General features: G+C 46.6%; 1 protein-coding gene across 5 annotated transcripts in view; it reads right to left on the bottom strand.

The window, feature by feature from the left end:
- ccdc57 (coiled-coil domain containing 57) overlaps positions 1-12,678 on the bottom strand; it is a 41,419-nt gene that overhangs the window by 26,207 nt on the left and 2,534 nt on the right. For 4 of the 5 annotated variants that reach the window (XR_007937882.1, XM_051939168.1, XM_051939171.1 and 1 more), the window contains exons 2-3: positions 10,779-10,931; positions 2,101-2,223 (exon numbers count right to left, since the gene is read on the bottom strand). Coding sequence is in view for 3 of the 5 variants with exons in the window: in XM_051939168.1 (XP_051795128.1) it covers positions 2,101-2,223; positions 10,779-10,924 (269 nt within the window). In the remaining 2 variants the exon portion in view is untranslated. Of the gene's footprint in view, positions 1-2,100; positions 2,224-2,321; positions 5,046-10,778; positions 10,932-12,678 lie in introns of those variants that run through there. The other variant, XM_051939172.1, reaches the window with a different exon arrangement.

Below are 12,678 nucleotides of genomic sequence, written 5' to 3'. Positions count from 1 at the left end.
GCTGTGCAGTAGATCGATGGTTAGCACTGTTGCCTCACAACTCAAAGAGCCCTGGTTTGAGTTCTGACCTGGGCGTCGGATCTTTCTGCATGGAGTTTGCATGTTCTCCCTGAGCATGTGTGGGTTTTCTCTGGGCTCTCCGGCTTCCTCCCACAGTCCAAAGATATGCTGAGGTAAAATGATGATTCCAAATGGTGCGTAGGTGTGAATGTGAGTGTGACTGTTTGTCTCTAAGTGTAGCCCTGTGACAGACTGGTGACCTGTCCAGGGTGTCCCTTGCTTTCCACCCTAATTCAGCCCCCCTCCCAACCCTAATGAGGATGAAGCGGTGTAGATAATGGATGGATGGATGAATCTTTTTCACAAAATTACTACTTGATCATCTGTCAATCATAAGACAATCTGTCAGTGAAAAATCAGATACTGTTTGAAAATTTGTAAATAAAAATGGAGATGAACAAATGAAACGGTCAAAACTTACGTCACTTGAGCTGACTTGACATTAGTTTGCTAAATTTTACTTCACTACTTAACTAGTAATGTGTATGTGTGTGTGTGTGTGTGTGTGTGTGTGTGTGTGTGTGTGTGTGTGTGTGTGTGTGTGTGTGTGTGTGTGTGTGTGTGTGTGTGTGTGTGAAGGCAAACATGTGCCATGGTGTGTCTAGGCCATTTACTATCCTTCATGTTGTGTCACGGTGATAGTGGGCGGGAAGATTAGTCCTGTCTCCTTCTCTTAGTAGTGTTTTTAATTTTGAGAGCTCATTGAGGTTTGTATGAATATCAGAAATTAATTACAGAGGGTGGGTTAGGGTAAAGTAAATATTCCTTATTTTATTAAATTCACCAGGTGCCAGGTTCCTCCATCAGCAGCCAGACTAAATGTTTGGGATTTGCCTTTTTATATGATGGTATGAAATTGCCCTTTTGTTCTGTTGTCTTACCCTTGACTTGCATATTCAACTATACACAAATTAACCACTGTCTACCTTGGTATTTACTTACAACCTCTGATCCACCCTCTGACATTCCTATAAAATGGGAAATCTCCAAATGTTCTGGGTCGACTTACCTTCACAGGCTCATGCTCTGTGTTGGTAAGCCCACTGTATGCCGGAATACCAATAAACACCCCACTACAGCAAACTTTGCAGAACCAAGAGTGAAATTTCCTCAACACTTGTCAGCTGACATTGTGACACCCCATAGCAGGAAGAACACATCTGGCTTCCATCGCAGTCATTGATAATCCCAGTGATGTGACTATGAATGCGTGCAGAATGCTTTATCTGTATAGTTTTCTCAGATGCACTCTATGTGATGCATGCTTTACACCCACTGTGAATACACAAACCATTTTCACATTTGTTTCTCATTTTTGCACATTTACAGGGTGACCCAAAAGTTTGGAAACAAAGTTTAACTGCAGTGTCTATTTCAGTTGGGGGTGCATGAATTCACTCTTATTTTACCCATTTTTGTTATAGCATAATAAAATAACTTAAAAGCATAGTATTTGCCGAGTGCAATAACTCGGAAGAAACTGAATAGAACCATAAGGTCCAGGTACGCTGGAGCATAACTTCAAAATGCAGCCCATCAGTGTCAGATTTTAAAACTCTTGATGGTAAAGTATCTGACAGTCTTAATTTTTTTTAAACATCCAAAAGTACTATGAGGCAACATTTACTGGTCAGTTTGAGGAACCTCCATAAGCATGAATGAAGGTACATTCCAGAAGATACCAGTGTAACCAGTGTAACCAGTTGGTGGAAACGTTCACAACATGTATAAGAAACAAACATGAACATGTCGAAATATGTTTGTTTTACACTAATCTGTTACTCTTCTGAATATATCTGTGGTACTGATTTATTGAAATAACATTATATTATTTGGATTATAGACTTTTCATTTGTTTCCAAACTTTTGGGTCACCCTGTAGTAATTACACAAACAACATTCTATGTATTTTTTTGAAAGAATTAATTAATAATACTTTTAAAATAATTTCTTTACTTTGAAAGGTATAGGGTTAGGCTATGGTAAATGTTTTCTTCATTTTTTATTGAATCTAATCTAAATGACTTGGATGGATTGTACCTGTTGTGTTCTCTAGTCAGAGCTCTCGCAGTTATGGCATCATACGTCTCCAGCTCTCTGTCCCGTTCATCCAGGATGGCCAGGTTAAAGTGGAAATCTTCCTTCAGCTGCTTGTAGTGTTCTCTGACAAATGAAGCATTAACAAGAAAAGCACTCAGACAGGGTAGCACTGACCAAGGCTGCTTAGTCATTGGATCATTTCAGACCAGGCGTAAACTAACCGTGACGTCACCCGTTGGTTTCAACGCCGAGAAAATGAAGCCCGGATTTTGCTACTTCCTGGTCGCCGTTTTGGATTTTTTGGAGCCAGTGACGTAAAAAGCGTCATCAAACAGGCTGGACCGGAGAGCTACTAGGGGCAGGATTGGCTGAGGACTCTCTTATCCCGCCCACATTTTACCGCAGAGGCTTCTGTTGATGTCTATCAAGTATAGCCACACCCCCTGGCTCCGCCAACTTTAACGATTTATTTAAAATTCAGTATTGATTTATTTTAAGATCGGCCACCTGATCTCTCATTTTGACCATGAAAACTAACGGGAAAAAAATCCTGAGCTGTAGAAAATCAGTCTATCAAATTTTATTTTTTCCAAAAATGAATTGGGGTCTATGGAGCAAAAGCTTTTTGGAGCCAACCCTAGCGGACGGCGTGATATTGCAAGTTTTTGACACTTCCGGGTTGGCTTCAATTCTGGAGCCAGATGCTACGTCCACTATATATACAGTCTATGTTTCAGACGGCTGAAATTCTGAAAAAAAATTGTGGCAGAAATCACAACAACATAGAATGTGGCCATTTAATATAGATGTACCCACAAACAAAATGACTTAGCGCTGAGCACAGGCATGTGTTATGCATGTGTATGTTATGTATGGATACCGAATCACGTGACCTAAATATGCAGTGGGCGACGGGAATTGATGGGACTCGAAAACAGCCTCACAATTCAATCAATTGTTCCATATATCAAGGAACAATTGTTCCTTGTATCAAGGAACAATGCTTGTCCATGTAAAGTACATCACAGCCTGATGGACCTCCAGCAGTTCTTTTTCTAACTTCGCTCGGTGTTTCACTATGGGGATTCGCTTCAGGCGAGACCATTACGGAAGCTCCAATGACACAACGTCTGTCTCTGACAGACAGGTCGACGTGTGAGGAGGGCCCCGCCCCCTCTATATACCACACTCGACCGCCCCGTCCAGGCCATTCTCGCTTTCTTCCTCAGAGGAGTTACGAGAGCTCCCTCAGTACAGCCGGTTGTCGAGTTGGTTGCTAGCTTAACTGCTACCAGACGTCCCGTCAAGGGAAACGTTGCCTAGCGCGGCACCAACAGACGCTGAACTGTGCTGACGATAATTCGGTGGGATTACGACCGCGTTGTGGCGAGCTTCCCGGCAGGTCACCAGGTGCTCACCTACCCGGTGTCCTATGCTAGCTACGAGCTACGTTCACTCGAGCTCGGCTAAGCGCTAACATTAGCTTGTTAGCCACCTTCTTACAGAGCACAGCTAACGCGTAGCGGCGAGTTGTTCTCCACACGACGGGTTATATAGTGAGGCTCACACCGACTACATATCCCAATAAAACCATCTCCCCCAGCGGACATGTCTGCCCCCGTCATAGGAGCTGGGCAGAAAGAGGGGAAGGGCTCTCCCCGCCGTTGTCCCACGTCATGTGGGGCGACGATTTCGGGCAGAGACCCCCACCCTATGTGCATTGTGTGCATGGGAGCGAAGCACGCTCAGGCGTCGCTGGCAGACCCACAGGCCTGTGCTCATTGCGCCAACATGCCAACAAAGATTCTGGAGAGGAGATTGAGAGTGGCGGTGGCCGGTCCTGACGGCAAGGATCCATGCCTCGCCCCGCCAGGGACCGCTCAGGCCCCCGTTTCCCATCAGCCCCTAGCTTCGGCTAGCTGGGCGGACATGATGGAACAGGTTGAGCCCATACCTCCGCTGTTCGAAGATGATAATATCTTCGGGCAGGAAGGAGGCGAGGATGCAGACGGTGACACCGGTTCTGACATCCTCGATTTGGATGACATGGAAGAGGGAGAGGAGGATGCCACCTTCCCCACTCTTTCCAGACCCCCCAGCTCAACCGAGACTGCCGCTCCGGTGGATAACAACCTTTACGAGGTTTGCAAACGAGCAGCGGCTAAACTGAACGTCCCCTGGCCGGCGTCTCAGGACGCGGAGGGGGATTCGAGGGACCTTTACGATGGGAAAAGGCTTCCTCCAACCCGCCCTCCTGCCAAACAGCTACTCCCGGCAGTGCCGGCCTGTATGGCAGAAATGAGACGGTTCTGGTCAAGCCCGTTCAAGAGCAAGGTAACCACACAGGGCTACTCCAAACTGGAGGTATACGGTATGGCGGAGCTGGGGCTAGCCGAACCCCCGGCGGTGGAGCCTTCAGTGGCCTACCACCTTCACCCGAACCGCCGATCCGTCTCGGCGGCATCACACATCTCCTTGCCCGGTAAAACGGAGCGTACAGCAGCAGGTGTGTATCAGCGTATGTACAAATACGCTGCACAGTCTGTCTGCTCACTGAACGCTGTCACACTGCTGTCAGCTTACCAAGCGGAGATTTTGGAGGAAATGGGCCGCCAATTGGATTCGGGAGCCCCAAACCCACAGCTATGGGACGAAATCTGTGTGGTAAATGACCTCATCCTGCGCTCCTCCCGCGGAGCAGTGCAGGGCTGCGGGCGCGTCATGGGCCTGGCAGTCGCGGGAGAGAGGGCTCTGTGGCTTTCACTGTCTGGGCTGAGTGACACTCAAAGAGCTGAGATTATGGACGCCACATACGACCCCACCAAGGGTCTTTTCGGTCCAGCTCTGGAGAAAATGAGGGAAACCAGCACACAGAGAAAGCAGGAGGGTGAGGCATTTGACCTCTGTTTGCCTCGAAAGCAGACCCCGCGAGCACAGCCTCGCACCAGTTTCGCCGCCGCGGCTGCAGCAGCGAAAGGGAGACAGGGAGATGTGAGACCCGCTCATAGACCAGGCGCCGGTCGCGGCGACCAGCAGCCGAGAGCGGGGAATAGCAAACCCTGGGGCAAACACTCTTACGCCGCTGTAGCGGCGAAACGCCGCTCTCCCCAACCCCCTGGAGGGGTGAAGAAGCGGTCTGCCTGATGAGCTATGCCCATCATCACCTGCTCCTTCTCTAGTAAAGAGGAGAAGAGAGGAGTTCATTGCAACGGTTCCGGTTCGGTTTCAAGCGCCAGCAGCCACGGTCCTCTGCCCCCCGCCAGTTCAGGCAGACGGAGAAGAGAGACGGTCATGTTTGCACCGCGGTGCGCAGTTAAACAGCCAAGAGCTGTCCCCCCGGGTGTCACCAAGCACTCAATTTCACGTTCCTATGTTGACACAAATAAAGTTGACAGCCGCGCAACCAAGCCAAGAGCCGAGGGCGCGTTGTCCCACACAAAAGGTATCTACTCAAACACCTGGCAGCCCGGAGAGGGAGGGTCATACCTCCCCCAAGCCAGAGGAGGGCGCCCTCGCCTTTTTGGAGAGAGGGCCTCTCGCTGCTCAGGCGAAGAAATGGCGCGCATGCGCAGTGAATACATGGGTAATGCATTCTGTTTCCCGAGGATACAGGATTCAGTTCGCTATAAAACCACCGAGATTCAACGGTGTTGTGATGTCAGTAACAGAGGGGGAAGCTGCGCAGGTGTTACAGGACGAAATCGATTCTCTTTTATTCAAAAGAGCGATCAGAAAGGTCCCGATCGAGGAGAGTCAACAGGGATTTTACTCCCGTTACTTCCTCATCCCAAAGAAAGGGGGGTCACTGCGTCCCATTCTGGATCTGCGTGTGTTAAACAGTTATCTGAGGAAATACACGTTCAGGATGTTAACAATCAAAGTGTTATGCCAGTCTATTCGCCCCGGAGACTGGTTTGTCACAATCGATCTAGCCGATGCTTATTTTCACATAGAGATATTCCCTGCACACAGGAAATTTCTCAGGTTTGCTTACCGAGGCATAGCCTACGAGTACCGGGTACTCCCGTTTGGTCTCTCGCTGGCTCCACGAGTTTTCAGCAAGTGTATGGAGGCAGCATTATCTCCGTTAAGGAGCAGAGGTATCAGAATTTTTTCGTACATAGACGATTATCTGATATGCTCTCATTCACGGGAGCAGGCGCTGAGGGATATGGAGACTGTGACGTCTCACCTCCGCGGTCTGGGTTTCAGAATAAACTGGGCCAAAAGCCGAGTGATACCCGCTCAGTGCGTATCCTATCTGGGCCTCAGTATAGACTCCCTCAGATATCGCGCTACGCTGTCAGGGGAGAGGCGCCAGTCATTCAATCAGTGCCTGGCCCGGTTCCGACCGGGGGCAGCGGTGCAGTTCAGACTGTGTCTGCGACTGCTCGGGCTCATAGCATCGGTCATCTCAGTAGTGAGGCTGGGCCTCCTGATGATGAGAGACGTGCAGAGATGGGTGGCATCATTAAAACTGTGTCCCCGCCGTCACATCTCTCGCTCAGTGATTGTCTCTCCGGAGTGCACGGCAGCTCTCAACCAGTGGAGAAATCCAGCGATTTTTTCACAGGGTGTCAGCTTAGGGACAGTAGCGTCTCGGGTTGTCATAGCAACGGACGCGTCCATGACAGGCTGGGGAGCGACATTCAATGGCAGAGCAGTGAATGGCACCTGGTCAGCGGAGCTGGCTCAGGCTCACATAAATTACCTCGAGTTGATGGCAGTGTTTCTGGCCTTAAAATATTTTCTCCCTTATCTGAGAGGGCAGCATGTGCTGGTGAAATCCGACAACTCCACAGCTGTGGCATACGTGAATCGCCAAGGAGGCACACGGTCCCTTCGGCTTCACAAGCTGGCTCGGAGATTAATTCTGTGGAGCGCTTCTCGGCTCGGGTCGCTGCGTGCGACGCACATAGCGGGAGTGCTGAACAGGGGTGCAGATCTGATGTCAAGAGGAAACCCTCTGTTCGGGGAATGGAAGCTCCATCCCCAAGTAGTGAGCCAGCTGTGGCAGATATACGGACAGGCTGCCGTAGATCTGTTCGCCTCGCGGGAAAACGCGCAATGTCAGCTGTATTTCTCACTGACAGAAGAGGATGCACCGTTGGGTGTAGATGCACTGGCACACCCATGGCCAAACGTCCTGCTGTATGCATTTCCCCCTCTCAGTCTGATCTCCCCCACTCTGACCAGAGTGAGAGAACAGAGCCTGTCACTGATTTTGATAGCCCCGCGGTGGACGTCCAAACACTGGGTGGCGGAGATAGTGCAGTTACTATCAGGCCAACCCTGGCCTCTGCCGCTGCGCAGGGATCTCTTGTCCCAGGCCAGGGGGGAGATTTACCACCCCCATCCAGAGCAGGTGGCTCTCTGGGCCTGGCCCGTGAGAGGTTAAATTTGGGGGCAGCTGGACTGCCTCCCAATGTCATCGACACTATTCAGTGTGCTAGAGCTTCATCCACTCGCTCATTGTACAGTTCTAAGTGGCGAGTGTTTGAGGAGTGGTGTGAGGCCAGAGGTATTGTTTCTTTTCAGTGCTCAGTGAGAGACATTCTCTGTTTTCTCCAAGACCTATTGGAGAAAGGTAGAGCTTTTTCCACAATCAAGGTTTATCTGGCTGCTATTTCAGTATGCCATATAGGCTTGGGAGATAAGCCGGCGGGCCAGCATCCGTTGGTATGCCGCTTTATGAACGGAGTACGTCGTAAACTGCCAGTTTCCCGGCCTATGGTGCCTTTATGGGACTTGGCTGCTGTATTAGACGCTCTCTCACAGCACCCATTTGAACCTTTGGAGGCAGTGGGCCTAAAATTTGTATCACTCAAAACCGCTCTCCTCCTCGCTTTAACTACTGCAAAGCGAGTGAGTGACTTACAGGCATTGTCAACCCGCCCGGCTTGCTTGCAGTTTGCACCGGGCTTGTCTAAAGTCTGTTTACGGCCTAACCCAGCGTTTATACCCAAAGTGGTAGAATCTGCTTATAGATGCCCCACAGTGGAATTGAGGGCTTTTCATCCTCCGCCTTTTGGGTCAGCGGAGGAGCAACGGTTGAACACTTTATGCCCTGTGCGTGCATTACATGTGTATGTGGACAGAACAGCCAGTTTTCGGAGGTCCGATCAACTGTTCGTGTCTTGGGCCACGCCACACAAGGGGAAGCCGCTGTCCCGGCAGAGGCTGTCCCATTGGATTGTGGATGCTATAGTGCTCGGTTACAATTGCAGGGGACTGGAACCTCCTGCAGGCTTGAAGGCACACTCCACCAGGAGCATGGCTACGTCATGGGCTCTGCTAAAGGGTATTAGGGTGGAGGATATTTGTGCGGCCGCGAGTTGGGCTTCACCGCACACTTTCGTGAGATTTTATAGGTTGGATGTCTCAGGTCCATCCCTGGCCCACGCAGTGCTGGAGACTGGTGCTTCAGAAACTGGTTGATATCATCCCAGATTGAGCCAGATTAACTTCGGGAGATTATGCAATCCGGGAGTGGTCTATATCTCCCATAGTGAAACACCGAGCGAAGTTAGAAAAAGAACGTTGGGTTACTTAACGTAATCCCTGGTTCTTTGATAACAGAGTGAGGTGTTTCACCAACAATTCCCTCCTTGCATGTATGAGGGAAGAAACCGATAAGAATGGCCTGGACGGGGCGGTCGAGTGTGGTATATAGAGGGGGCGGGGCCCTCCTCACACGTCGACCTGTCTGTCAGAGACAGACGTTGTGTCATTGGAGCTTCCGTAATGGTCTCGCCTGAAGCGAATCCCCATAGTGAAACACCTCACTCTGTTATCAAAGAACCAGGGATTACGTTAAGTAACCCAACGTTCTACTGGCATTTTAGTGTTCTAAATCTCTCCTAGTCTTTTTCTGTGTGTTTTACTCACAGTGTTTAAGGTCATGTTCTCCAAGCCTTCTAAAGTCTACAAACCTATTGTTGAAGATAATACCTCTCAGTAAACTGGCAAGCTGTGCTTCATGTGCAAGTGCAACAAAAATGGTTGTCCCATAAATTCTCTTCCCAAATTCACCAAACTCTCTGCGTGAGTGTTTCTGACATGAGGTCTATTGTAAGCACAAAAACAGCCACGAGAAAACAGTCAGACTCCTTTAATGAGGAATAACCTATAAAAGGACTGTTTGACGTGTTGGCCACATATTTACTTATGACATATTTTGGAATGGTAGCTTTAAAGTCAGATATTGTTTTCTTAGGCAGACTGCCTAAGAAACAGATTGTGTTGAAGTCACTACTTCAACACAATAGAGGCTGCTGGAGTTTAGTTTGTAGTAGTCATAGAACTGAAAAATTACATTTAAACATTTCAACTGCTGCATGCTTTTTCAGATACGATCCTGTGGTTATTCTTAATAATCCACAGACCTCTATTGTTTTGGGATGGAGGCAGATATCTCTCACACCTATTTCAAAACATATGCAAATAAAAACCAAAGCTATCTGTGTGAATTGATAGCGTCACAGAAGAGTGAGGAAATCTATTCTTTTGTAACATAGCTCAAGTTGACAAGAGTTCAAATGTTCAAACTAGTGAAACTTAAAGGCATTATGGAGGATGATTTTTTTTTTTTTGTCTAATTTGTCTGATTCACATAAAATGAATATACTGACCTTTAGTGGACTTGTATGTATGGTCTCTAAAAGAATAAAAAAAAAAAAACTGTGGACATGGCAGGACCTGAAAAACATCAGCCAATCAACGCGCTCGGACCGAGGCGTTTGCTTTGCTCCCTTTCCTGTCAATCAAAAATCTTCCAGCTCAGGCCTAGTTACGTAGATTACGTACGCCTTGGACTTACGTGTTTTTGTGTATGTGTTGCTTTGGTATAGCTTCGTAGTTAGCTAGTTAGCTGGCGACTTGTTTTGCTCATCTTTGTTTACATAATGGCAGATAAAGATCCAGGGAGACCCAGCCGTAAAAGACAACTTCACGAGTCCTACGCAAGTTTCTGGAGAGGGGCGTTTCTTCGTAAATGTTAAGAGGGGGGAGGTTAGAGGGGGGTGAGGGAGAGGTTGTATGTGCGCATGCGCATGCTACATTCAAAGTCGTAGGAAATTAAATCTCCTCTAATGCCTTTAAGAGTTGAAATACACATAAGTCTCAAGTCCTATAAAAAAAATAAGCACAAATTATTAAAGTAGATAAAATAATTGTAACATGACAAAAACAAACAATTTTCAAAAACAGTAAAAAGGCCTTCATCAAGAGAATTTATGAGGAGTCTGACTAAACAGAAAAGAGATGGCTAGAGACATGTAGTGCCAAATATATTGATGGATTAGCAGAAAAACTGTGTTACTGTAATTGCAGACGTATGTATTTATTGAACAAGTTTCTTGAACAGGATCCTAAACTGATTATATGTGGGATTTGGAATGTTTGTCAGATTAAAAACATAATTTGGAGATGTCACTTTTCAGATGAACATCTTTCAGCAATGATGAATGCTTCGTCAATTGAAAAAAAAATTAATCAAAAAATTAAAGGGAAATTATCATGTTGCAACCTTATGACACTAAACATCTGCATGTATTTCCTCGTTGGTGACGTAAGTCTTGTGAAAGTGTAAAACCACTATTCAGTGTCCGACATTGAACTTTTCAGGGAGGAATGTCACATCTGGTTATTCTGAAGTGAGGCGGTTGTAGATGTGGTACCTCAGGGATGAGCACTCCTTCTGGGCCTTTATGAGGGAAGACTCCAGGTGATGGACTCTCACTGCCTGGAGCTCCTTCAACTCCCTCTCTTTACTGACCAGCCGGGCCTCCAGGTCTCTCAGTCCACTGTCCAAGTCTGACTGCATTGTGCGACTAGGATACAGGAGCCACAGAATACATCAGTCATCATGCCCTACAATGCAATACATTTATGCTAATAGTTCATGGATTTTCTGCAGCAATGCCAACATTGTGAATGAGACACATTATGGAGCCTTTAGATTTCTGAAAAATGTTTTGAAGAAACGTTAACGTTTTCACATAATGATTTATTTTCTTGTTGTTACTGAATTCAACTTATTGTAAATGAAATCCTTGATAAGAATGGGCATTTATCCAAACATTTCCACCTTGTGATAGCATGAGAAATAAACACTTGTTCAAACACATTGATTGCTTTTCAAGTAGATGATGTGCTTGTAGTTCTGCTTCCACTGCTGACCCTTCCTGACAACACGGTGCCCCTAATGAGGCTGTATGTCATGATTCAATGTATGCAGCAAACCGAATAACCGAAAACATTCAGTACCATCTACCAAGACCATGATGTCTAAATTAGCATGCTGTGGGCTCATCAGTTATGTTCTATAATTGGTCTGGACTACAGTGTCTATTTAGACAATGATGGACCTCTTTGTCAGTTTAGCTCCACATGGAAGATTGATGTGATAAGAACACACTGACATCTATGCAACAAAGCTTTGCTGTAAAAGTGAAAAAGGCATCTCATAACAATGACTAAATCTGTCATAATGATGTAAAAACACATACTGAAAGGATCTTTCTGAGAAACGAAGGAGATAATGTTTTTGCCATGGTGGCAACAACAAGCAGTCGCATGTCTACATACAAACAGTTTTGTTAATGTTCAGTTCAGAGTTCCGTTTTTTCTGTTTGTAGTGTTTCCTAAGGGTCACTGCACTGCTCTCTTATTAGTTTGGTTCTTTCTCTTTTGACATATAACTGTTAGCATACACATAACATACAAAATATAGAAATACTTACAATTCATGATTAACATCGAGAACATAAGTCTTACCATCTTTTTGTCACTTGTGTACTTTTCACCTGGAAGGAACCTGTATAAATGCATGAAGGAAGTACATTTCTTGGGCTAAAAATGGTGTATGTTAAAACTGGGTCTACAAGCTGTAGAGAATATTTTTTGTTTTTAAAGATGTAAAAGGTGACAATATATGCAACATGGATGGTGGACTACCTCAACAACCGACCACAGTATGCAAGGTTACATGACTGTGAGTCTGACGTGGTTGTTGGTGGTACAGGAGCACTGCAGGGAATAGTGTTGGCTTCCTTCCCTTCTCTTTCATCAGCCTGATCACAGATGGGAATAACAGGGAGTACAGAATACTGACAGTGGAACCTTCTCCAGATCAGTGTGGGGAAAATCAAATAAAAAAGATGGAGATGGTGACATAAGTGCCTGGGAGTTCACCTGAACAATAAACTGTTCTGGCACACCCTACAAAAAAACGACAGAGCAGACTCTATCTGCTGAGAAAACTCAGGTCTTGGAATGCAAGGAGCGCTACTGAGCCTCTTTGATAACTCTGTTATGCATCAGTTATCTTCTATGCAGTATTATACTGAGGCAGCAGCAATTCTACAGCAACCAGTAAGAGACTCAACAAACTAGTAAAAAAAAGGCCAGCTCTGTCCTGAGATGTTCCCTTAACCCGATGGTTGGAGACAGAATGATGACGGCTGAGCTATCATCTCCGTTGGACATGTCCCACCCTCTACAGGAGACTCTGACAACACTGCTCCTTCAGTTTGTGACAGAGAGATACCACAGCTCCTTCCTTCCTGGTGCCGTCAC

The sequence above is a fragment of the Acanthochromis polyacanthus genome, chromosome 19 (genome assembly GCF_021347895.1).
Source record: "Acanthochromis polyacanthus isolate Apoly-LR-REF ecotype Palm Island chromosome 19, KAUST_Apoly_ChrSc, whole genome shotgun sequence".
NCBI classification, from domain to species: domain Eukaryota; kingdom Metazoa; phylum Chordata; class Actinopteri; family Pomacentridae; genus Acanthochromis; species Acanthochromis polyacanthus.
The sequence above is the reverse complement of the archived record's forward strand: the minus strand, read 5'-3'. Positions and strand labels throughout refer to the sequence as shown.